Below are 27,079 nucleotides of genomic sequence, written 5' to 3'. Positions count from 1 at the left end.
TCAACTATATCTTCTGTCTTCTGTGCAAACAAGCAGATTATTTGGAGCGCTCCGATATCTTATTTTGGAGTGACTTCAGTTGCGTTTTCTTTGAAGTCCCATCGTACATAACACAAATGGAACGGAAGTACCTTGTGCTTTCAGTGTTGCTAAACGTTTAGCTCTGAAGCAGGGAGAACAACTCCTTCTTGTTGTTCTACCCTCATGCCTCCGCCAGAGTGACCCTAGGAGCCAATCCTCAGTATCCAACTCACCTACTTTCACTCCGATTGGCTCCAATCAGCACAGAGGGTGGGAAGACTCCTTTTCTGTGGCTGAAAATGATCCCCTTCATGCAGATTGGGTGGCTCTAGGAGGCAGGAGGCAGGCTCCCTGCTGGGACCCTGCTGCAGAAATAGTGAGAAGTCTAGGAAAAAAAACAACCCAGGACTCTGGCACAATACACCTCTGCATTGTTATTGTTGACAGTGACTGGCAATGGCTTTGCACTAGCTGTCTACCTGCTATGGGGCAGGTTCAAAGTTTATGTGTTAATACACAAATCCCTGAACAACTTTGGTCCAGGAAACCTGAAGGACCACCTGAGACCTTTTGTCCTCAACCAGAGAGCCAGTGCGGTGTAGTGGTTAAGAGTGGTAGACTCGTAATCTGGGGAACCGGGTTCGCGTCCCCGCTCCTCCACATGCAGCTGCTGGGTGACCTTGGGCTAGTCACACTTCTCTGAAGTCTCTCAGCCCCACTTGCCGCACAGAGTGTTTGTTGTGGGGGAGGAAGGGAAAGGAGAATGTGAGCCGCTTTGAGACTCCTTCGGGTAGTGAAAAGCAGGATATCAAATCCAAACTCTTCTCTTCTTCTTCTTCAACCAGAAGCCAGATATCTGCAGTTGCTGGTCTCATGCTATGAAACACTATTTCAGCAGAGATTTGGTAGGCACCCTGGATTTTGGCTTTCCAGTGTCTCTTGAAGACAGGCCTGTGCAGTTGCATAAAATGTTCTTGATTAACCAGTCATTTTGATTATTATTCTGTATTTTTAAAAGGTTTTTTTTAATGTTGCTGTACACCCCCATGATGCTTTATGAGACTGCAGTATATTTTAAAAGCCTTTTAAATAAATGTAATTTAATTTAATGCAACAAGACTATCTTAGGCTCATTCATTTCAGTGGTTTTACTCTGAGCAGAACTTTGCTGGATACAACCCTAAGGGGCTGTCTTGTTTATTTAATCAACGGGCGAGGGGGGAGTTGCTCTCCCTAAAAGAGAATTTGCAAGACTAGTAAAATGCAGGGTTATTTGGCGGGAGTTTAAGCCAAGCAACCATCAGCACATTATGTACTTTGAAACAGTTAATGACTTCTTTTCAGTAGGAAGCAAAAAAGAAGAAGACGAAGTGTCCATCAGGAGCGACAAGGACTTGCCATTTTGAGTTTGTGGAATCTGCAAGTCAAAGGTGATGATGAAATAGCTGCTCCCAGAAAAGTGATAAAGGTAAATATATACACACATTTCTCATTTTTGAGGGAAAATATGTTACAATGCAACAGGGAGCAGGTGGCCCAAGATTTAGTGGAATGCCAGATTGCCAATCATTTTCATACCTCTGTCGTTCAAATTGCAATAATGTGCTGAATTGCAAAATTGGCTGGGCTGATGTGGCTTTTGCTTATTAAAATACAAGTACCAGGGATATGAACATTCTGCGGTTTCTGATGCATCGTTGGGAGATGGGAAAAGGCTTGGAGAAGGAAATCACATGGAATGAAGGATAAAAAACAAGACAGGAGTGAAATTTGGGAGATACGGTTCTGAAAACTTCAAGGACCAGATAACAAAATGTTACCTGCTTAGCATAGTGAATAACATATTCAATCAGGTGCAAACTTCAAGGATCATCTTCTGCCTATTGGTGAGTTAAGACCTCAGGCCTGGCTGGTCCAACCATTTAGGGAGAGGTAAAGTGCAGGACAATTCCCTAGGCGGGTTGAGGTGGCTGCTTCAGGCAACTGATTTCAGGCATCATTTAAAAAAGCAGCAAATGTTTCTTCATTTAATTTATTACTGTTGCATTTTTACTGCCAGGGAGAAGAGGCACCTGCGTGGGATTTTCTGTTCCAGGTGCCAAAATAACTTGACTGGCCTTGGGTACTATTAGGGGTGTCAGGGAATTCCAACAGAAACAGAAAGAAATTGGCTGGTGTTAACTTATTTGCTCCATGTCCAGAACAGAAAGCAATCCAGCAAAGACAATTGGTATCCACTGTTTTTGATGTTTTCAATTTGCAAATGATATGCAGCTAATTACTTTTTATACTGCATAATAATTGGTCACGTAGAATATAGGAAGGTTCCGTATGCAAAGTCAGAGCATTTTTTCCATCTGTTGTTGTTGTTGTTGTTGTTCAGTCGTTCAGTCGTGTCCGACTCTTCGTGACCCCATGGACCAGAGCACGCCAGGCACACCTATCTTTCACTGCCTCCCGCAGTTTGGCCAAACTCATGCTAGTCGCTTCGAGAACACTGTCCAACCATCTCATCCTCTGTCGTCCCCTTCTTCTATCTAGTCCATATTAACTGGCAACATCTCTCCAGGGTTTCCAAGCAGACCTTCCTGGAGAACATGGTACCTTCTGCATGCAAAGGGGGTGTTCTACCACTGCACTACGACCCTTCTGCATCTCATGTCTTACATAGTCTGAAACATGGGATGGGGAAATTATCTCCCCCTCTCAGTGGGTGTCCCTGCATATAGATAGGAACTCCAGGTTGAAACCTGGCTGCTTTAAAGATGTCCATAACTTTCTGGTGCTATAGCATTATTCTCATTCTTACAAATGGGGGGGGAGAGAGGTTCAGGGAGGTCTGCATCCCCATCGCCCTACATCTATTGTCCCACCCTGTTGCTATGCCCTGCCTTTTACGCATTTCCACAAGATGTTTCCAGGCAAGCCAACTCACCATTGGTTAGAAAACCTTGGGCCAACTTGGAGCCATGTGGTACTCAGTGTGTCTCCGTGAAGAGAGATTTTTCTCCCTGAAACAGGCAGCCATTATGCAGCGTGACAGGCACATAACTCTTTTTTGGATGAATAGATTCCTTAATCTACGATTTTTACAGCCCTATTTATATATAAATATGCTCCCCTTATGAAAAGGGTACGCGCATGCAAAAAAACAAAACAAAACACCAAAGCTATTTCTTCATAAATGTGATACCCCCGATAAGGGGGTGAAAACATGATGTATGTAGGGATTGTGTTCTACCCCCCCCCCCACCCGCCCCGCCACCATCCTGCGTCTGAAAAATTATTGCATGATTCATTAATCCTCTTCTCTGTTCCCACCCAAAGCATCCCCCCCTCCTCTCTCCTCCTGCTCCCCACCTCAACGCAGCAACATATAAATAATCATTTCTCTATCATCCACACCAGGTGTCAAAACTTCTGCAAAGTCATTCCAAGAACAGGCCTATCGAGGTAGGCCAGGAAAGGAGGCTGTTTTAGGTAAACACAAACATTCGGAAATGCAGTATAGAATAGCAGATTACTGGTATGTATTTTTTGTCACAGTGGCAAAGGGTAGGGGGAACCGGCAACGGCGATTTCCGGGATTAACAGATTTTAGAGAAGGGGCCGTAGCTCAGTAGGTAGAGCATCTGCTTTGCATACCTGTCTCCTGGATCAATCCCCAATTGTATATCTAGGTAGGGCTAGGGGAGACTGCCTGCCCGAAACCCTGGAGAGCCGCTGACAGCCAGTGTAGACAATGCTAACCTACGTAGATGTACCAAGGATCTGACTCAGAATAAGGTAGTTTCCTTATGTTCCTATGTTCTGTAATCTATGATTTTGCAGTCCTACCTATGTATAAAGGTAAAGGGACCCCTGACCATCAGGTCCAGTCATTTCCGACTCTGGGGATGCGGCGCTCATCTCGCTCTATAGGCCGAGGGAGCCGGCATTTGTCTGCAGACAGCTTCCGGGTCATGTGGCCAGCATGACAAAGCCGCTTCGGGCAAACCAGAGCAACGCACGGAAACGCCGTTTACCTTCCCGCTGGAGCGGTCCCTATTTATCTACTTGCACTTTGACATGCTTTCGAACTGCTAGGTGGGCAGGAGCTGGGACCGAGCAACGGGAGCTCACCCCGTGGCAGGGATTCGAACCGCTGACCTTCTGATCAGCAAGCCCTAGACTCTGTGGTTTAACCCACAGCGCCACCTGGGTCCCTGATTACCTATGTATACAGATGTACAAATACAGTCTAAACTCTTTACAATTTTTGTTGGCGTATGTCTCAGGAGACAATGGAGGAGTGTGCCTTTGGGGGTGAAGTCAAACCACTGGAAGGTTACAGCGCCTGCTGCGGCTGTAGAGACCAATACATAAGAGACATGCAACTGTAGTAAAAAATAATGACTTATTAAAAACGTTGCCATTCCATGCATGTGTTTGCACAGACACCGGCCACCAACCACCCGCTCTCAGACTGAACTACCTCTCAGAGCTGTTGTTAAGGATAAAATTGTGCAGGGAGGGGGGGAGGGAGGTAGGAACTAAGTGCAATAGCATCACCAAAAGAGAGGGCCAGAGAGGACATAGGTTTACACATAAGAGTTGCATTTGAGCAAAATTTGCATAGAAATGCATCTCTCACCATTGTGGTGACCAGGTGTGTCTTCTCAGTCTACCGCTCAGATGCTAACAGTTGATGGGCAACTTCACAGCCCCTGCAGGGGTCTCCTTTCTTCTTTAAGCTGTCTCCCCAAATGATGAGGGCCTAAAGCAGGGGTAGGGAACCTGCAGCCCTCCAGAAGATGTTAGAACTAAAACTCCCACCATCCCTAACCAATGGCCCTGCTGGCTGGGACTGATGGGAACTGGAGTCAAACAACATCTGGAGGGTCACAAAACACATTTGGGGGCCCTGCCCCCCAAATCCTTTTCCTTCACGGTGCAGCCCAGATTGGGGGCGAGGTTTCATCCAATGCAGGCCAAGACAGTCTTCTCCATCTGCCACTACTTTCACTAGGCTCTTTGACTAAGCTTTAGTAAACATTTGCTTGCTGATGAAATCAAGAGGCTGAAAAGTCCTCAGAGAAATCCCTCAAGCAAACTTTTCTGAAAAGTTCCTTCTTTTCTGCTCTTTAGACAGTAAGTCTATACGTTTATATCCCAGCTGCCTTTCGACAAAAGATCTGCTGGTTGCAATTTTAATTTTGCTGTTTGTTGGGGAGAGGCCGGGTTTCAGTGCTGTCAAGTATCCCGTTTTCCCCGGGAATCTCCCTTATTTCAAGCAGTTTCCCGCTGCTATCCCTTATTTTTTATATCCCTTTAATTTCCCGTTTTTTTTCAAAGGAAGCAGCTCCTCTCCCACCCCCTGCTGGCCAGGGACTGGGAAGACCTCGCCTCCTTGCAGCCTCAAAGCAAGCGGGAGCCATTTCCCACGCATACAGGCGTCGTAGCCCACGGGCAGCGTTTCCAAAATACAGTAAGCCTACTGCGCGCGTTCACACCAGTGCCGCCCACTTTTGCTTCTGGCTCCGCCCACCACTGCCATGTGACTGTCCCCGGGATAGGTGAGGCTGCTGATCCCTTATTTTCAAATCCGAAACTTGACAGCTATGCCGGGGTTGATCTTATGAAACTGACTTTTGGATGGCTTAACTGCTGCCATTTTTATTGTGGGCATGGATGCACTGTTTTTTAAATTATTTTTGTTTGATGTACTTTTAATTAAACAGAAAAGCAGGATATAAATAATAAAATAAACCAATCAGATAATTATTTTTTAATTATTTTTTTTAAAAAACCTAAGTAAATGAGAAGGAATTTATTCCCTTTCCCTCAAATTTTCTTCAAGATATTGCAAAGGAAAAAGGAGGGGGGGGGGTACAAGAGAATTGAAAGTCCAACATAACAAAGACACAAAGGTTGTGAAGATTAACTTTTTTAAAATGTTAATTCAGAAGAACAAAGGCCTCGAGACGTGAGATGAAATGAGAAAGATTCATTTTGGAGGATGCGAGGGACGCTGGCAGGCTTGCGCTGACCAGCGACAGGAGAGGCAGCCTCGATTTGATAAGCAGATGAGCGAAAATTGTGAATACGAGGACAGTGCTGATGGGGAAAATATCGAGGGGGATGGCAAGAAATGGAAAGGTGGAAGAAACAGCTGTGCACAAGGAGAGACACATGAGGCGTTATGGAAAAAGGAAGGTCATTATGATCCATGAAAAGCCTCAAAAGAAATAGTGGCTATGGGAGAAAAGTGGAGGATTGCTGGGGAGACCAGATGTTTCCACGCCAAGACAATGATAGAACAGTAATTACAGAGAGATAGAGCATCCTTCAGACACACCGGGGGGGGGGGGCAGGGGAGAAAGGAGAGGTACTTGTCTGGAGGCCCAGGTAAAGGATGCAGCAATAGGCACACATCCCTGGCTATTATTGCACAGGTGACAGGCAAATGGGGGGAAATAGATGCTTTTCTATGTAAAATGAAGATGTAGAGCCACTCCAATCTGGTGGGTTTTGGCAGGTGCATTCTGCAACATGTAAATACTGTCGGAATAATACTGCATTAGTGGTGCATTTATACTGGACTGTCCACACATCCGATTTGTTAGTTGTTCCGCAATGCTTTGTTCCGCAATGCGTATTGCCATCTTGAGGGGCACTCTTGCACAGGTAAAATGTAGTCCTTTGCACAGGGCATGGTTAAACTATGGAACGGGCTCCCACAGGAGGCAGTGATGGCCCCCAACTTGGATAGCTTTAAGAGAGAATTGGACAATTCATGGTGGAGGCGGCTACTGATGGTTATGTTTTGCCTCCATGGTCAGAGGCAGTATTAATTCTGAAAACCAGTTGCTGGAAGCCACAGGAGGGGAGAGCACTCTTGTGCTAAGGGTTGTGGGCTTCCCCTAAGGGCTCCTGGTTGGCCACTGTGAGAACAGGATGCTGGACTAGATGGGCTGCTGGCCTGATCCAGCAGGACTCTCCTTATGTTCTCTATAGTGCAACAAAAAGTGAACAAAAATACAAACAACACTTGGGTGCAAAAAGTTACAGGATTTCAGCAGGAAGCCACAAGACACGCACAAAGTAGTATGTCCCCCGCCAGCAGTACTGAAACCACGATTGTGTGTAATTGCCCCAATACCATCATGAGCACATGCACAATATAACAGGACAACTGGAGAGGTCTGTAATGGCATTATTAGTACTACAGTGAGAAAAAAGGGACCATCACAATTGGAGGACGGGGTGTGATAAAAAATAGGGATGGAGGAACTAGGGATATGTTAACTGAAACAAAGTCATCCTTTGTTGAAATGGATGTGGTTCTTTGGATACAAAGTCTACATTAGATTTAAAGAACCATGTGATGGAGGGCCTTGGCACATGTCATAGTCTATTATTCCTCATCCTCACACCTGAAAACCTACTTGACAAGTGCTTCCTTATGCAAAGATGGCCGAACTAGAAACTGGCCATGTTTGCACCTCAAAAGAAAACCGTGAAACCTGGTAATCTTGCCAGCCTGGCGGAAAAAAGTGGCTGCGGGCCCAACCTCCATTTATGATGCTCTTCTAAGCAGAAACAAATATTTGCTTCTACTGCTTAACCATAAGGAACTGTTATCTTCATTAAAGGGCTTCCAAGCATCCCTGCTACTGAGCTGCTGAAATGTTTGCTTTAACTTGGTTAATTAATTGATTAAAAGCAAGACACAATCAGCTGGGGGGGGAGACCCTTTTAATTGGTGGGCAGACATAAAACAGAGACAAGGGAAGAGTTGCCACATCAGCAACATACATTTAAAAGGAGTGCCATACAACTTTAAACAGTCATTGCACGCACACACCCCAAAGAATCCTGGGAACTGTAGTTTATAAAGGGCACTATGAGTTGCCAGGCAACCCCTATTCCCCTCACAGAGGTATAATTCCTGGTTTTCCCTGAGAAGACAGATTGATTGTTTAATCACTCTGAAAATTGTAGCTCTATGAGGAGAGCAGGAGTCAGGGGAATCTTGCACCCTTAACAAATTACAGCTCCCAGGATTTGGGGGAGGATGCAATGGGTTTTAAAAATGGTACCATAATGCTTTAAATGTATAGTTCAGGTGTGGCCAGTGTTCTCCCCCACCCCTCTCCGCTCCAAACAGGGGTGACCCAAGGCATTTTGATGCCTTAGGCAAAGGACCTGATTCCATCCCCTCCAAATTCCTCGTTGAGAAGCCAACCGGAGCGGCAATTGAATCTCATTTTGACACTGACTACCATAGGGGCAGCAAGCTAGCTTTGAGAGTGTAGGGCAGGCTACAAAAGGGCAAGGCCAGCCCTAGCACTGGGCAGAGTCAGGCAACCGCTTCAGGTGACAATCCAAACCTCACAGCCACTCCTTGCCCTCCAACATTTGCTGCCTGAGGCAGTTGCTTCACTCTGCCCAATGTTAGGGCCGGTTTTGCCCAGGAATTTAAAGCAACACTGAATTAAAAAACACAGGGAGGGTCAATCTTCATGTCTGCAAACTTGGTACAAGCCAAGCTTGAACTCAGAAATCTCTACCTGCTTCTGCTACTTCTTTGTCCTTTCCTTCTTAAGTGATGCTAACTTTTAGATTCCTTCCTTCCTTAGCTGACAAACATAAATCAAACTAACCTGTACGTGTCATATCCCAAAGGGGAGAAAAAGTTTTTTTTTGTGATGCATTATGCCTTTAGAGCCTCAATAGCTTCCTTTCAAGTGGCGTTTTTGTCAGTGTCAAAGCACTGATGCAAATGCTCGCAGACCCTGGCCTGTGTCTAAGATATAAATAGGCTGGGAGGGAACAGGGAAAGAAAATAAAGATACCATTTAATTTATCATTACTATTATTCTTATGGCACTTCAGAAGAGCCAAAATGTAGGTGAGCGGTTGTTGTTTTTCTGCAAGCATGAGTTGAACGATAGGATTAAAGATATTTCAGTGTCTAACATGGGGGGGGGGGAGGCAAAATTAACATCCGCTCCAAGATTATCAATAAATATGGTGGGCGGGGTATTCCTTACCAATTTGACCAGTGTAAGTCTGTTTGAAGTGAATGGAAATTGAATCTCATTCATTTCCATGGCAGGGAAGGGGGACCTCAGGCCTGGATCCAAATCCAAGTCTTTCTATACAGCCTCCAGGATTCTCCCCCAGGAGACACCCCTCACCAGCCTTGCTTTGCATCCTCCTTGAGTCTTTTTGCCAGGCTGGAATGTGTCCTTGGAGGTCTGATAATGCCTCTTGCTTGCCTGGATGCAAGACAGAAGTGTGTGTGTAGAAACCAGCCTACTGCACAATAGTAAAATGTACAGCGGTACCTTGGTTTATGAACTTAAACCGTTCTGGAAGTCCGTTCTTAAACCAAAGCATTCTTAAACCAAGGTGTGCTTTCCCATAGCAGCGGGGGACTCAATTTACAAATGGTACACACTCAACAGGAAGTGAAACATGTTCTTATTCCAAGGCAAAGTTCACAAACCAAAACACCTACTTCCGGGTTTGCAGCGTTCTTAACCCAAGTTGTTCATAAACTAAGCTGTTCTTAAAACAAGGTACCACTGCACGCTCATTAAGGGGGGAGTAATACAAAGGTCTCTAAAATTATTATTATTTATTAAATTTGTATACTACTCTATACCTGCAGGTCTCAGGATAAAATGAAACAGAAACATCTGAAACAGCGTTAAAATTTTCTGAAGTAAAGCAAACTACGGTATTTGAACCCATCTTGTTTCCTTTTAAGGAAACCTGCCTTTTGTTTAGTAGCAACCAAAACTTTTGACACTTTGCCCCCACAGAATTAAATCCAACTCACTTTTCCTCAGAGCAGACCTACTGAAATGGCTAGCTAGACTGAGGTTACTCATGTCAATTACTCTCTGAGTAGCAGTAGCATTGGACAAAACCAAATTGCCTATTATAAAAATAAGTTGCAATGCAGACTATATATACAAATTGCACCCTCTTCCTTTATTGCAACGTAAAATACTTTCCTGAATCTTTTTGTTTTGTAAAACAAACTCTTAGAATGAATCTATATATTTTTTCAAGTGTGTTCCCACATCAAGCTTTATGTACACCAGATTTCTTGAGCAGTCTTACATGCAACTGAAACAAGTGAGGAGAAAAGCATTTACTGCGATCCTGTCTTGTTTCAACAAATCATTGTTTAAAAGTAGTCCATGTTCCCAGTACAAATGCAATGAGAAATTCCGGTTATTTTAAACCAGGAAGCGGATACTCCTAATCTCCTCCTGGCCGCAGCAAGAACTGGGGCAGCAGGCAGAAAAAGCATGTGAGCCAGAAGTTTGAACAAGCTGATTCTTGCAAAGTTAAAACTGCAGGTTAGCATTACATTCAAACCAGACCGCTAACTGATATAGTAGTCTGGGAGAAATCCAGACCATTTTGAACTCCTGTTTTCATTTTCTTTAAGCACAGCTCCCGTTGCTCGGTCCCAGCTCCTGCCAACCTAGCAGTTCGAAAGCACGTCAAAGTGCAAGTAGATAAATAGGTACCGCTCCTGCGGGAAGGTAAACGGCATTTCCGTGCGCTGCTCTGGTTCGCCAGAAGCGGCTTTGTCATGCTGGCGGTACATATTTATCTACTTGTACTTTTGACGTGCTTTGGAACTGCTAGGTGGGCAGGAGCTGGGACCGAGTAACGGGAGCTCATCCCGTCGCGGGGATTTGAACCGCCGACCTAGGCTCTGTGGTTTAGCCCACAGCACCGCCCACGCTTAGAGGTTAAAATAATAATTGTAAGTGGTTTAGAAATGCTTTTAAAGAAATAAACTTTAAAATATCTAGAACCCCTTTTATTTTGATCAGCTAATACAATAAAACATGTTTCAAAATTCTTTAGTGTTGCTTGCTTGCCATGCTGTTTTCAAATTACAAGTTTTGCATGTTGAAGCAGCAAACTTTCTCACGAGTCTAACCAAGCACCTTGTAGTGGGGAAAGACGAAGAAACAGCCACAGCGTGCAAAAGCAGCCCATTGCTACTCACAGTTATCTCAGACTAAAACTCATGGGACTAGTATTTGGTAGCTTGTGCTACATCGCCATCTACTGACAGCTATCCATCTGAGCCATATCAATGGGAGTCAGAACTGTGCACCCTTTCACAGGAACTTCAAGGGTCTAGTCCAGGGGTCAGCAAACTTTTTCAGCAGTGGGCCGGGCCACTGTCCCTCAGATCTTGCAGGGGGCTGGACTATATATTTTATTGGGGGGGGGGATGAATGAGTTCCTATGCCCCACAAATAACCCAGAGATGTGTTTAAAATAAAAGGGCACATTCTACTCATGTAAAAACACGCTGATTCCCGGACCATTCGCAGGCCGCATTTAGAAGGCGATTGGGCAGGATTCGGCCCCCTGGCCTTAGTTTGCCTACCCATGGTCTAGTCCAGGGGTCAGCAAACTTTTTCAGCAGGGGGCCGGGCCACTGTCCCTCAGACCTTGTGGGGGGCCAGACTATATTTTGTAAAATAAAAAATGAACAAATTCCTATGCCCCACAAATAACCCAGAGATGCATTTTAAATAAAAGCACACATTCTACTCATGTAAAAACACCAGGCAGGCCCCACAAATAACCCAGAGATGCATTTCAAAGAAAAGGACACATTCTACTCACGTAAAAACATGCTCATTCCCGGACCATTGTGGGCCACATTTAGAAGGCAATTGGGCCACATCCAGCCCCTGGGCCTTAGTTTGGGGACCCCGGTCTAGTCTGTTGCTTCCTCCACTCCCTCACTTGGCTAATTCTTTTTCCATCAACCAACCAGCCTCCCCAAACCCCACAAGGGCTGCAAATGAGCACTAGGGATTGCCCTAGAGTACCCTGTGTTTCTTACTTACTTGGGTGCAGAATCAGGGCCCCAATTGCACAGAGGTTGCTGGTAGGGACTCTGATAGAAAGCAGCTGGAGTTAGCTGCAACTGCAGGGAATTACCATGCATCCTAGCTTAAAGGGAAACAGCCTTACATTCAGATTTCTGGGGAGATTTGATAAACGAATTTGATTTCACCTTTTGTCTGCAAGGTGCAATGGGTGGTGAAGAAGAGATCCGGGGAGCTATTATCAATGGGCCCATGGCAGATCCCTCCCCACCCCCCGATTAATTGCCTTCCACATATATATTGCAAGGCAATGTACGAAATATAATAAAAGCAGCTAAAAGAAAGTTATAAACACTACAGGAAATAATAGCAAATGTATTTTTAAAACCACACAGTACATATAACTAGCCACCCATGGCAGAGGCCCATTCATCCTGCTGGGAAAGCTTGTCACACACAAAAAAGTATTCAGTTGTTACCAGAAAGTGCAGAAAGTAGGCATTGGTCATATCTTGATATGAATGCTGTTACACAAAATGGGGGCAGCCACGCTGAAGTTACTGCGGAGTGGGTGTTACAGGAAAAAATAGGGGGGTGGCTTTTGCTGCCCAACTCCCCAAGGGCCTGAATCTCCCAAGTCCATGATCGGTCAGAGATGAGTGGATGGAGGCAAGATCCATAGAAAGCAAGGCAGATCTTTCTTTCTGTTGCAACAGTCCCCCCCGCCCCCCAATCCTTGCAAGGAGGTAGGAGAGACCCAGAACAATGGTGCTCAAGCCCCTATAAAGACTTTGGATACTGTCCACCCTGTAGCCCAAAACCACCCCCCAAAATATATCCAGCAGAAATTTGAGAGTGTTGCATCTCTCCTGTCTGCCAGGATACCTGATAATGCCTTACTTGGTTGCATTTTCTGGGTAACCTGGCCATTCCTTTTGAGATTTTAGTTCCTGAATCTCTCACACATATTGATAGTTTGCTCACCTTAACAGATACTGTACTTGCCAGATTGCATCCGAAAAGGGAGGTGTTAAGCCCCTACCCTCCAAAGACCATTGGAGAGCTTTTCCCATTTCCTTCCTCCTTGCAGAAATATTTGAGATCAATTAGGCAGAGTCCAAAATGGCTTCAGGATTGCTCTCCTGTACTACTTCAGACACATGGCTTATATACTTACTTACTTACTTACTTACTTACTTACTTACTTACTTACTTATGTGTGTTTGCCTTGTACATTTATGAACCTTTATTCTATATTTGAGACCTTCAAATTCTTATAATGATGGCTTCTGAAATCTTTAGGAGTTGAAGGAGAAACTCTCCTGCAGGCCACAGCGACCCTTCTGGGTATTATAGAAGGGCATAACCCTGTGGAGGTTGGCTCTGAAATGGAGGAGGAGCTACATGACAACTCAGCCAACATGGCGTCATCCCACACTCTCCTCTGGCTTCTCTCAGGCCTGAAACACTCCAGTAGTTTGATCCTTCCAGCTTGAACACAACCACCTTGTTCCCCCCTCTCGGCCTTGCTTACCTGCTGCCTAGACCGGCCTCTAAAGTGGAGCAGGAAAACATAGCTGTTTGGAGGCTGATCGTGTGGCAATGGCCCAAAGGGCCATAATAAATGTGATAGTGTGAACCCCTATAAATCATTTAATATGCCTTTAATAGAAGATGGTAACCTGCTGCTTTAAGGAACCGATGATTTTGGCAAGATGCCGTCTCACACTGAGATAGAAGAACAAGCGAATATATCAATCACAAAGACGCAATTCATAAGCTAGAACCTAAGTTGATACATGCACAAAGAGCTAACTAAAGTTCCCATGCATTGCATACTAACAGAATGTAACAGATTATTAAGAATCAAGGTTTACTTAGCAATGCTTCTTGCGCATGCGTATTAAATTAAGTAATGTACATGCATACTAAACTAATGTGAGGCAATGAAGAACTTGATTGGTTAATTTGAAATCCTTTGTTTGAAATGTTATAAATAACCCTGCCTGGACCTTTGGGCGGGGTTGCAGGCTTGCGAAAAAGATTCGACTGTAACCTTTATTGCTCTTGCAATAAAGAATAATGGACTCCTAGCTCCTCAAGTCTCTGTTTTATTGGCGTAGCTCAGAAGATAGGCCATTTCTGGCTTTGCAACAAGCTCTGGTTGGGAATGGAGGATGGCTGAGAGTCAGGGCTTTAGGCAAATGTTAACTTGATTTGTTCTCTCTCTATAGGGTGCCGAACGGAAACAATGGCCACATTTGCACCCTTTACGTTCAATGCACTTTTGCCATGGCTTTCCACAAAGGATTCTGGGAACCCGTAGTCTGCTAAGAGCACTGAGAGTTGTCAAGAGCAATGCCTTTTGGGGTGTGTGTGTGTGTGTGTGTGTGTGTGTGTGTGTGTGTATGTATATATATATATGCAAAACAAGAAAGGTTTGCTGGTACTCTGTACCAGTGAGTGCACAGTACACACACACCCTATTAAATGGACCCCCGTTTCCCTCACAGAGCTGCAATTCCCAGAGTTCCCTGGGAAGAGGGATTTATTGTCAAAACACTCAGAGTGAAAATAGGGGTCACCCTGCATCTCAGCACCCTTTAAAAACCCAGTTCTTAGGATTATTTGGGGGAAGCCATGGCTGTTAAAGTGATGACAGGTTTTTTATGGGTTTTTTTTTAAGAATAGCATGGATTGAACATTGGACCACCCAGGCCTCCTTTTTTCAGGAGTTTCTAGGTCTGGGAGCTGGCTTTTTTCTTTCCTTTTTTTGAACTAGAAGCCTGTTATTCCCTTGCTAAGAAGTTTGGAAGGCATCTTTCTAGGGTCCTTGCTAACGGGAACTTCAATTCCCTGTTCCCCCAGCTCAATTTAGTAATCTCCAAGGCTTCAACCAATCTTAATCTGGCCTGATTCTTGCATGTTCTAGATGCAGAAATACCATTCATGTTCAACTGAGCTTACTCCCAGATTAGTGTGCACAGGGGGTCCGATTCCTAAGCATCATCATCTTAGGCCTGCAGCCATTTGGGTGGGGTGGAGACACTAGAAAGCATGAGTGATCTGTTCTCATTTTTAAAGTGCAAAAAAAAAATTGTTCAGTGCCTGGCAACTCTAGAATCAGGGAATCAAAGTGATGTGGAGGACACTGCAGAACTGGTGCCAGGTGCAAGATGGAGAAATAGGAAGACACTTTAGTGAGATGGACATGCATTCACATACCCCTCTCTGGGTACCACATTCTGCACACCTTGTAGCCATGGCTGCAATGCACTTCTTAACAGCCAAGTATATTGCTAATTTTACACCTTCAAAGCTAGGAGGGGTAACCTGTGTGGTCTTCCAAGTTGTTGTTGGACATCAACACCCATCAGCCCGAACAGTTGGCCGAGCTACCTAAGGCTGATGGGAACTGAAATCCATTGTGTTTCCCCATCCCTGTTAGAAAGCAAGAGACCGTACAACAAGATTGGTCAATCTGTGGCTCTCCCAATGCTATTAGATTCCAATGCCCAGCAATAAGGGATGATGGGTGTTGGAATCTAGCAACATCACCACCTGTCTACTAGAGGATATAGGGCAATTTGCTTCCCTGCATCCGGCGCATCAATACAACCACCCTCTCTCGTCAGAGTGTAGTCTGGGTGATGTACATCTGACTGACCAGGCCTGTATGGCCTCTAGCAGGATAAACACAATCTGTCAGTCATGTATTATGAGGTTTATGAACATCCCATTATTCCACTCTGAAAAAGTGAACTGTAATACTGTAGGCTCCAGGCAACATGAGTTGAGCCAATAGTTCTTATACCATTCACCCGCTGCAACAACCAGACATTGTGAAGAAATAGCAACAGACCAGCTGACACGAAGCATGTTTTTAGCAACAAGATTTTTATAAGCAGAAATCCGAACACTTGTCAACAGTGCTCTCAATGATCAAGGAACTCTGTACAGCTGAAGTTTTGATGCTTGACCTTGTATCAAAATTGCAAACAGGCTTTAAAACACATTGCTGGTTAACAGGTGGGATGAGGGCGGCATCGAAGATTTTTGAACCCGTGTAGTTTTATGGGAGTTTCCATGCTCTTTATTTTGTATATTTTTATCCCAGTTTTAATAGGCTGAGGCGCTGAAGATGCACCCACAGCCAGTCGAAAATGTTACTTGTCCATTTGCTTGCTGGAGTACTCTTTTGCATTCATGAAGGCTTGAAATTTAATGATTCTCAGGAAGCTGGATTCTATGCCCAGTACTGTTTTGTTTTTGCATCCCCATTTTCAAACCATTTGTATCCGGAGCAGAAGGAAGTGTGGAAATGATACTAGAACTATTTCCCCAGGAACTTCACACGCAAAAAGTATACTATAATTCAGGGGGCGACAGTGGTAATGTATTCTGGATCTTCTGAACAAAATTTAGCAAATTTAGCAGCTGAGCTTCCTTTAGACATACCTAAAACTTTTTATTAAGAAAGATAGCAAACCCTACAGCCCACATGGAATGGATCCTGCAAAAGGGTAGCTACACCCAACACTCATTTTTCTAGATAATTACACACAGCTTTCTGCAGCAGGGATGGGGAACTTGTAGTCCTTCAAATGTCAAGCATGGCCAATAGTTAGATGATGATCAACATCTGAAGAACTACATGTTCCCTACTCCCACTCTAGTGGAGCTCTGAAGCTGCCCAAATGTGACTATTTGAATACAGGCTCAAGTCTTTGAAGACATAGGCAAGCATCTTACCAAAAGAATTCAATACAAGTTCCTTGCATTTGGAGGCATTTAATTGTTGAACGTCATCAACTTGTTTTCACATACAAGGTGTCCTACAATATCCTAGGAACAGGAATTGTGCTGGATATTTTATATGAGAAGGCAAATCTGAAAAAACAAAAAACTGTAGTTCGTGGTCTAAATACAAAAAGTAGTCCCAAGCGCCTCCCCCCCCCCCCAAGTAATAACTCCCAACTCAATGGCCATGTTTAGATTCATTTATATTTTAATAGTATTAAATTAGCTTAAATTACTTGATTTTTTTTCCAATTCCACATTTGAAACCAATCTAAAAAGGAGCAAAAGAAATAAATTGAGACACACCACTGCAATATTAATTCCAAATGTTAACTTTCCCCCCTTTACGTCAGATCTGTACAGCAAAAAAGTAGCAGAGTCCATTGATTACTGTTCCTACCATACAGCAAGCTAGAGAAAAAGCCATCATGTACACAGGAGCCTATGAAGGACCCTCCTCACGCCTTCTAATGCTTAGCTGCCAACAACAACACGCCCCAAACCGTTTTCTACCTACAGAGGACATTTTGGTGTGGCAAAAAAGGAAAAAAAAAAACTGATTTTCTTTGAAGTTCCCTTTTTTAGTTCTCCAGTATTTTTTTTTTCTCTTGTACAAAATATTACAATGATTTTTTTATATATATTTACATAGGTTTTTGCACATCTAGAAAAACAGTTATGCATTACAATCAGGCTTGGCAATCAATTTTGTTGTTGTTAAACATGATCTGGGGATTTAAGACAGCTGCAGCTGTAGTGGTTCGCTTAATCACATGATTTTTTAAGGAGGTCTACAAAGCAGTGTTTTCCATCTCTTGCGAAAACAGCTGTAATTTTAAAAAAGTCAACAATATACTGTTAATGAGCGCTATTTGTTCATTCAGTCCTTCAGCTTCCCAAAGCACAGCTGAAGAAGACTTGCTTTTGCACAGGTCTATGTCATGCGCCCAAAATTCATATCGATCACCACAGGGTGTTTTTTCCCCCTCCTCTTTTTGTGTCTGTGAGGGGGCTAGGTCTGAAAACAATTTTACTTCCACATAGAGTCGCCTTCATGTTAAGGCAGCCAATTTAGAAAACTGGGTTGTGTTCAGCACACAGCTTAAATCCTCTGAGGACGAGTGTTATACAACCCTCCCCAGACATTTATTTTCCCCCTTCATTAAAGTTTTGTTTAAATTTCGCTTTTGGACCCAGATCAGGGTGGGGGTGGGGGGGGGGGCAGAATAAAGAGCTGCGTTATAAAGCTGCAGTATTTTTTTATGGCTTATGGTTCAACTCCTTGATTTTCTGCAAAATGAGGTATGATAAACAAACTGTGTCCGTCGGATGAATATAATCAAAACAAGACTTTAAAGCGGAAGTGACATATATTGGGGCGGGGAGGAGGGAAGATTGCCAAACCCAATTCTGAAACAGTGCCAAAAAAGAAAAAAAGAAGGGGTGGGGAAGGGATAAGGTAAGGAGGGTGAGAGGAAAGATTAGTCAAGGAAGACAGCCAAGAACTCTCCTAGTAGCTTTCGATCCACTGCGCAAACCCTCTTTCCACCAAGGTTCGGTTTATAGACACCAACTGCAAAAGGAGAAAATGAAAGGTGTTAAGACGTTCTGCTGTCCTGTGCTAAGGCAGAGAGAAGCAGCCTGCGAGGCGTTGCTGGACTCCAACTCCCATCAGCCCCAGGGCCTGCATGGCCAGTGGTCAGGGATGATGGGAGTTGAGTCCAGCAACATCTGGAGGGACCTACAGGTTCATCTCCCCACCCCCCGCCCCACAAGTTTACAAAGAAACTGAAAAACAGAGGGTTGTAGCCAGCTCAGAGTAGACCCACTGAAATTTAACAACTCCTCTCCATTAACATCAATGGGTCTATTCCATGGCATGGTTAGCGCCGGCCTGATACCCATAGCATTCTGAATACAAGGCACGTTCACATGCAGATTTACTAAAATAGCCATCCTTTATTCTGATTCCCTAGCCCAGGCACCCCCAAACTTGGCCCTCCAGATGTTTTTGGCCTACAACTCCCATCATCCCTAGCTAGCAGGACCAGTGGTCAGGGATGATGGGAATTGTAGTCCCCAAACAGCTGGAGGGCAGAGTTTGGGGGTGCCTGCGCCTAGCCTATGAAATGGCAATGCATTGTATTTCAGCAGGGATACCCAACATGGTGCCCTCAATACGTTGCTCGGCTGAAATCTCCACCCCCCACCCCCCAATCACTGGTTACGCTGAGTGGGGCTGATGAGAAACATCAGGAGGGTACCATGTTGGCTATCCTGGAGTAGTTTTAATTCCTGGGCCCGTTTATACATCAAAGATCCCGTCCCAATGCTCTATTTAGTAGCATAAATACCTCTTCTCCTATCATGCTCCACAGCTGTATTAAGGGCAAGCCCGTTGCACTGTCATAATTTGTCACCTGGAATCAGAGATGTCTGTTAATGCCTAGCAAGAAAGGAGCAGCAGCAGCAGCAGCAGCAGCAGAGAGTGCACAATTTTCCTCCAGACATATTCCGGTCCATTGCAACATGCCTAAAGACAGCAGAAGTGATCTTCCCAGTTTTACACTAGCAATGTCGCCAAAATCTGCAATTACCTGGCTCAGTATACGAATCTGCCTAGCTCGGAATGGCCAATGTATTACACGCCGAGTGTGCTTTTTGTCTTCAAACATTATTCTGTGGCTCCGAACAGAGCATGAGCAGGGGTGGCTGTAGCCGAGGAGGTCATGCAAGTGGGACCGATAAGGTCACATGGTGGTCACATGGGCAGAGCCAAGTTGTTCTGGTTTTCTTGGCAAAGATGAGGAGAGTAAGGCATTGCAGCCGCATAAGTACTTAGCACCTAACTAAGCTGAAAAGTGTCTAACCTTGTTTTAAGAAACGGTCCGTGCTGCCATGATTTTTAGTGCTGTTGGAACAACCATATGCTACTCAGAAGTAAGCCCCACCAAATTCCACGGGGATGGCTCCCAGATAGGACTAGAGCCTTGTGTCAAGTTTCTCACAACCAAACAATAAAAGCTCACAGCCATGACACATACCTGTGCAAGCAAAGGTGTACCTCTGGTCATTTCACTAACAGCTGTGTCCGCCTCAGATGAAAAGTGATCGTCATCTTTCAGGAAGGAAGGAAGGAAGGAAGGAAGGAAGGGAGTGTTACTCTTAAGGTAGCAACATTTTCCTGTATATTTGAAAGCTGCTCCAACACACCCAAGAGATCCTCCTTGCATGGAGAAAGCTAGCGTATCAGTGATGTAATATGCAAGCACTGCATGGGCGGTGCCACATGGGGGTGAAGGAGGACAACCCCTCCCCAAACAATATCACCCCCACTTCCATCACTGGACTCCTGTCATTAACATATACCGGTACTTTTATTCTTCTTTCAGAGTCCTTAACATGCGGGACATATAGCATCTAAATTTTGGTAATAAGAAGGAAATCAAAAAATTACTGGCTTGACCGTATGCTCAAGGGGCATCCTGTTCCTTGGTTCTTAACATTACACCTGCCTGGCTGAGACGCTATTATGGTTGGTGGGCCTGTCTTAATGTGATTTCAAAGAACTTTGGTTATCACACAAACCCATCAAGTTTGATCTGCCTACCTCTTGCCTTTGTGCTCTCTCTCACACCCAGCCCCACAGATTGCAGAACACAATCTGGTTTAACTTTTAAATGCATACGGAAAACTTCTATGGCAGCAAAGTTATGCAGGCCATTAAGAAAACAACTTCCTGTAACAGTTAGTGGACAATCTGCAACTTCAACTCTTTTTACGTGGTTTCTATTGTACAACCTCCGTAAACCATGTTGGTGCATTAAAAAACCCCCAATGAAACAGCAGTGCATAAATATTTAGATATGGTAGATAAGTTAATTCTCCACAAAATGGAAGGAGAAGTGCGCCCCCCTCAAAAGGTGCAGTCCATCTTTGACTGCGCCATTCCACCCAACTTTTGTTTTTGCAAAATTGGCCTGCTACTGCAGCTGTACATGCAGTAATCCAGCATGATGTTATGTTATGTTTGAAAACAGCCACTATACAGTCCCTAGCCTTTCACAGGAAGAGTTCAGGTCATGCAAGAGGGGCCAGGTAGGACTTGGGAATATTCTCCCATGGTTTCACTGAAGAGGGTCCCAATTACGGACAACACTAAGGCGTGGCTCTTTGATTAACCTCGGAGGGACAGCCTAATCCTACTGGCTTCAACCTCCGTAAACAGCCCCCTCTCTGCAAGAAAGCAACATGAGCTTGGAGTAGAGCCTGAGTGGGCTCTACTGTTTTGCTGTTAAAGAGTTCTTTCGCAGTTTGAATGGTTCCTCCCAAAACACCCTCCGCCGCATCTCACACCCCTGGACATGGACCATGCCATTTACACAGGCACAAAAAGCTGGACATGTCCTAAAGGAAAAAGATCTTCCACCAATGACCGACGTTACCTGGAAGTGGCACTACGTTGTCCAAGAGGACCTCTGCTCCTTGGAAAGGTAGTGTTACGAAGTCAGACCTTAAAAAAACAAAAACAAAAAGAGCAAGGTGAGAGATTAACCAGAAAACAAGAACTCAACCAATAAACCATCACAGCTTGTTAGGGGCAGCAAGGGAAGGGTGCGGCTTGAGGACTTGAGTGATGAACAGGTTGAAAAGCTAAGGGCCGCCTGCTCTGTGTATCACAAGTTCATCCCCATTTTTACAGGACAACTTTCCCCTTTCCTTAATAATGGGAAGGGACAGGCACCCACTATCTGCCATTTCTGAGGGTAGTTCTTGGGCCGCTCACCTGATCTGCCTGAGTGTGTCAATCTTGACTCTCTCGTATCCACCATAGTCCACGTATCTGATCTCCACTTCAGTGGTGTCTTTAAAGTAGCCAATTACTTGTGCTCGCCACCAGGCACCTTCCATGCCGGGCGCAGCACAGACAACGCCAACTGCAAAGCACAAGAGTTGGAAAGAAGGGATCAAATGTGAGAAAACACACGAACTTTTCTTTTTTTATATGGAGTAAACTATATTAGGGTTTATAAAAAGAACCACAAAATTTAATATCAGGTATCTTTTTTTAAATCCAAACTAAGACATTAATCTAAGTAAGATTAGACTAAAACAGAGAGAGAAAGGGGGGGGAGGAGAAAGAAATAACAAAACAGGAAATAGAAAAGGTATTAAAAGGGAGAGAAAGAAAAACAAAGAGTTCAGAAACTAAAGAACTTCCCATTTTTCACCTGTCCACTTTGTATAAACAATGTTCACTTCAACCACTCCAATATAACACCCAAAAACACCACTCTCTATAAACAAGCATTATCTTCAATAATGGCATCTAAGTGTCATAATTTCTCTTTTTCACGCAAAAAGTCTTTGAGAGTTTCCAACTCATCCTGCTCAGCGCAAAATCCTCATCAGTTCCCCGGCAATCACTTACCCACTTCGAACCTTTACAGTTTAAGCACCCAAAGATAAGGTTGCTGTTATTTATTCTCTTTTAGGAGCAAACCGAAAACTGGGAGAATGACTCTCGTGCTATTCGGTGCTAAAGGTAGGATCTAAAGTGAAGACTGAAATTAACTTGGCACCTTAGCCATTGGTATGACGTTCCCCCTACGTTTGCATCACCTGCAGAGACAGCTGAATACGCTTCTGACAGCACTGGCACCTTAATAATAAAACCACTATCAATTATTGATTCCATCATAGCCCATAAGTGGCAGGTTTACCTGTGAGTGGCTGGTGACTATATTATAGAGAACTGACTGACTTGTTTGTGATCCAAAATGCTGCTCAGTTCACCTGAAATGGCTTCTAGAACTCTGGGATGGGGCTTAGCTCAGGGTGTAGAGCAGGGTTTCCCAAACTTGGGTCTCCGGCTGTTTTTGGACTACAACTCACATCATCCCTAGCTAGCGGGAACAGTGGTCAGGCATGATGGGAACTGCAGTCCAAAAACAGCTGGAGACCCAAGTTTGGGGAACTCTGGTGTAGAGCATGTGCTTTGCATGCAGAACGTCCCAGAGTCAATCCCTGGCATCTCCAATGTAGGGCTGGAAGAGAGGTCTGCCTGAAACCCTGGAGAGCTGCTGCTTATCAACATATAGAGCTAAACAGACCAGAGGTCTGATTCTATACAATGACTCTGTGTGTGTTGTATATTTTGTTGGTGTAAACTTCCTTGTATATAGCAATATAGATTAGCGGTATACTAATTAAAAGTAAAATGAAATGAAATATATAAAGCAGCTTCCTATGGCTGTTATTTCAGGAAAGAAAGAAAGAAAGAAAGAGAGAGAGAGAGAGAGAGAGAGAGACATAAGAGCAGCTCAACTAATGGAACAGAGTCAGGACAGACAAGAGATTATAATAGAGAGATTTAGCAAGCTGGGCTGTGGCAATGAACATTTTAGGCATTTCCCAGCCTAAGGACTGTTAATTGTTTATTCTGTATATGCAACTCCGGCAGCAGCCTGGAGGAACTAAACTTGTGTTGCTTAACAGCCAAAATAAGAGATTAAGATGGAAAGAAAACAAGAGGCAAGTGGGAGCATTTTGAAGAACATTTAAAGAAGAGTGGTGTTAAGGTTAACTGGCAAGTGGGATAAGCCTATGGGCAGCGGCAGACAAGACAAAGATAAGGAAAATAATAAACGGGGGGGGGGAATATAAGGAGAAGTAGCAAACTAAGAAAATGAAATAAGATGTCAATGGAAGGTAAGTTGGGAAGTCTATGTAGGACTAAGGTATGACTTGTATAGATGTAATATGGGAAATGAATAAAATAAAACAAACTCGGGTGCTTTTTAAAATTCTGCAAGACACAGCGGAGAGCAATGTTGTGCTGATCAAAGGCCTGGGAAACTGCACGGGAAGAGCTGTGTTTGCTGGATCCCTTTCCACATCCAACGCAAGCGGCTTGAGCCAAGAGCCGTCGACGGTGGAAGTCAGGCAGATTCTACCAAAGGCATCCCAGAGACATCGAAAGGAGAAGCACTCACCCTCCACCGGTGTCGGCATGGTTGGAATCCCCGGCTGCGAGTAGCACAGGTACATCTGTTGGTCTAGACTACGGAGGACGTGGAAAGTGGGGTGCGTGTGCTGCTGCACAAACAAGTGCCCCGCGTTGATTTGGTTGACCACGATCACTTCCACCGTGACCCCATCTGGAAGCATGAGCTGTCAGAGAGAGAATGTGTTTTTCCACTCAGGTAACATCTTGGATTATATTGCAGCGAGCACTGCCTCTGAAGAAGGCTAGGGAACATCAGTTGGTCCACAATACAGCGGCCAGATTAATGGCTGGTTTCCCACTTATGTCTCACGTAAAACACACACACACCCCGTTTTAAAACAGCAGCCCTGGTTGCCCATTCATTCCCAAACCCAATTCAATGTGTTCACATTAGTGTTTGAAGCCCTAAATGACTCAGGCCCAAAATATCAGAAAGACCGCCCCCATTCCTACAGGCCCTCTCAGGTGCTGAGATCAGCAAAGGGGGCCCTAGTGGTAGCCCCTCCATCCTCAGAGGTGCTGTGTGTTTGTGTGTGTGGCCAGTGAGAGGGCTACAGGTCCCCCGTTCCTGCTCTAGGGGGCAAATATCTTCCATTCCTGCCCTTCAACTGCAAACCAAAAATAAAATTTTAAAAGTGCCTTTAAAAAACCCCACACACAACTGTACAGATCTCCCCACACCTGCACAAAGCCTGTTATATATGCAGGGCACACATTACACATTTGGAGAACCTAGGAGCAGTGGTGTGTGGTCAGTGGACATGGGACACCAGGATAGTCCCCTAAATGTTCCTGGTAAATTGTCGAGTATTGAAGTATTAAAAGTCTGGCGCCTCCTTCCCAAAGCCTGGGAACCTTCTCCCCAGCTTAGGGAGGCGCAATGCTTGCGCGCATGACATCGCCCTCACAAGCTGGCACCTCTGGCCCTAATTGTTCTGCTACAAAGGAAGTTCATTGCACGCCACTACCCAGGAGTCTTAACTACAGAGACCTGCCGGAAAGGGACCCACATGATGCTGCAGCCCACCAACCAGTCAGTTTGACTCCTCCAACAGCTGGTGTCTCATGCAGCTCTCTAAAGGATTTGCCATCTTTCCGCAGGGCCTGCAAGACGGAGCTGTTCCGCCAGACCTTTGGGCAGGATGCAGTTTGACTTTCCTTTGCATAAAACAAGCCCAAAGGAGGCCCCCAACCCACTCACAGATCTTTGTATGATCAGTGGAAACAGTTGGTCCTGGCAAGTATGAACCACTCTCAATCCCAACCTGATAATTGCCACCTGCCCAGATTTTAACTTGTCCAAATCAATCTTAAGATGTATTTTAATTAATTGATGTCGGTTTTTATGCATATTGTGTTTTGTTTTATGATGATAGCCGCCCCGAGCCCTGCCTCGGCCAGGATACAAATCAAAATGTATTGTTATCATTAATTATTATTATTAAGGTGCCCCAAAGATATCCCACAGACCCTGCGCTTACCCAGGAGGTCATGGGGAGAGAATGCACTGGCAGCGGGGGAGGTGGCGGCGCATAGATATTGGTGAGGCTCAGGTCCTTGAACTTCTTGCCAATCAGGCTCAGGGCTTTGTCGACGTTTTGCTGAGAGCCTTTTTTGGGGGCGGGTGGGGGGTAAAGGAGAGAAAAAGAGGCAGATGCTTAGGAGGTTTCCAGAGACAAAGCAGGAGATCAAACTTGTCTGCATCTCTCTGTGAGGCAAGGTGATCAACTGTGCTCGCCACAACAAGAGAGATTTGTTCAAGGCTGCACAGATAACAGGAGAACAGCTTCTGCCAGGCTAGGTCAACCAACCGTGTGACATGTAAGGGTGAAAGAGGAGTCCTGGTGCACTGGGCCAAAGGCCCATCTAGCTCAGCACTCTGTTCTCACAATTGTCCACCAGGTAGGGAAGGGCCATAGGTCAGTGGTAGAGCACCATGCACACTGGAGTTAACTGCTTATTAGCAAGAAAAGGGTCTGCACAGACTTGGTGGGGTGTCAGGCCTAATGAACACAGGAACTCATCCCTGGTAAGTCTTGCCCCCCTGGATCAGTCGACGAGACTAAAGGTCCCTGCCTCCCCAACAGCTCTCTATGTCTCCTCCTCTCCAGGGTTTTTTCCAAGCAACCCAAGACTGCACCTGCGTGCTTGTCTTTCCTCCTCCCGCTTCATGCCTCTTCTGGTTCTGGGAGACCAGGCGGGAAGGGAGCTCGTCGCAGCAGGACGGGGAGACACCCATGATTCTTCAGCAGCCGGACTCGTCTCTGCCTCTTGGCCTCCCTCATCCCACTCGCCAGCTTCAGCTTCTGCCTCTTGACTTCTCTCGGTCACCAACTCTCCTCGCTCACTGAGCCCTGGTACCTCTTTTAGTTTCCTCCACCCAGTCTTCTCCCTCTGACCACTCATCGTTGTCCCACCACCAGCTGCATCCAACCAGCTGGTTCCTCCCACCATTCCTCTGCATCCAACCAGTCCATGACACCTGGGAGGAAATCCTAGTCTGAAATCCTAAAGAGCAATTGCTATTCAGTGTAGACAATGCTGAGCTAGGTGGATCGATGGCCCAAAAATCAGCTTTCTATGTTCCAAGAGGTCCTCAAGGGAAGCCCCACAAGCAGAACCTGAGCGCAGCAGCCCTCTCCGCACCCAGGATTCCACCTGCAACTGGTGTGCAGAGGCATACTGCCTCCAACAGGGGGCCTATGGTAAGGCACCTCCCTAGGCACAACCTCTTGGTTAGACACCCAGCGAGAGACCCACCCAAACTACTCACTCGGCCATCTGCCATCCCACCCACTCACCTTCTATATGGCAGATCTGGAAGTCCTGGGTGTAAGGTAGTGTGGAAATGTAGATTTTGGCACCGGACGTTTGTTTCAAGAAGCTCACGTACCTCCCCTGCTTCCCAATCAGCCGTCCGACTAAATGCTGCAGGGAACAAAAACAGCATGAAGGAACATTCTGCACACAGAATCAAGCTGAAGTCAGTGGGTCCTGGCTGGACATTATGAAAACCTTCTTAAAGTGAAAAGCAGCTGACACAGTGGGACCTCTTTGGGGTCTCCCTGAGTGGAGGTCTCCAAGCAGAGATTGGAGAGCCACCTGTCAGGCGGAAGCTCCATCTCAAAAGAGTTTGTTGCATCAAGGAATGGGTTTGAGGAAGAGTCACAGCTCAGCAGACAGAGCGCCAGCTTTTCTGTTCCCAGGTCCATTCTCCAGCATCTCCAGGGAGGGCTGGGAGAGACTCCCTTTATGAAGCTTGGGAGAGCTGCTGCCAAGCCCGTGTCAACAACACTGAGCTAGATCGGATCAGATCCCTTCTGAATTTTGAAGTCAGGAGAAATTACTAGCTGGGAGGCTCACTTTTTCATCCTCTTTTTTATTA

General features: G+C 45.2%; 1 protein-coding gene across 1 annotated transcript in view; it reads right to left on the bottom strand.

Moving 5' to 3' along the window:
- Positions 1-17,672: 17,672 nt before the first annotated feature.
- AKAP1 (A-kinase anchoring protein 1) overlaps positions 17,673-27,079 on the bottom strand; it is a 38,158-nt gene continuing 28,751 nt past the window's right edge. Inside the window, exons 4-11 of the mRNA XM_033171463.1 lie at positions 26,496-26,622; positions 25,176-25,303; positions 23,681-23,858; positions 21,472-21,622; positions 21,131-21,198; positions 19,730-19,803; positions 19,040-19,105; positions 17,673-18,258 (exon numbers count right to left, since the gene is read on the bottom strand). Coding sequence (XP_033027354.1) covers positions 18,196-18,258; positions 19,040-19,105; positions 19,730-19,803; positions 21,131-21,198; positions 21,472-21,622; positions 23,681-23,858; positions 25,176-25,303; positions 26,496-26,622 — 855 coding nt within the window. The 3' untranslated portion in view covers positions 17,673-18,195. The remainder of the gene's footprint in view (positions 18,259-19,039; positions 19,106-19,729; positions 19,804-21,130; positions 21,199-21,471; positions 21,623-23,680; positions 23,859-25,175; positions 25,304-26,495; positions 26,623-27,079) is intronic.

This window comes from Lacerta agilis, chromosome 15 (genome assembly GCF_009819535.1).
Source record: "Lacerta agilis isolate rLacAgi1 chromosome 15, rLacAgi1.pri, whole genome shotgun sequence".
In the NCBI taxonomy this organism is placed as follows: Eukaryota; Metazoa; Chordata; class Lepidosauria; order Squamata; family Lacertidae; genus Lacerta; species Lacerta agilis.
Note: the sequence above shows the minus strand (reverse complement) of the source record. Positions and strands in the feature narration are given on the sequence as shown.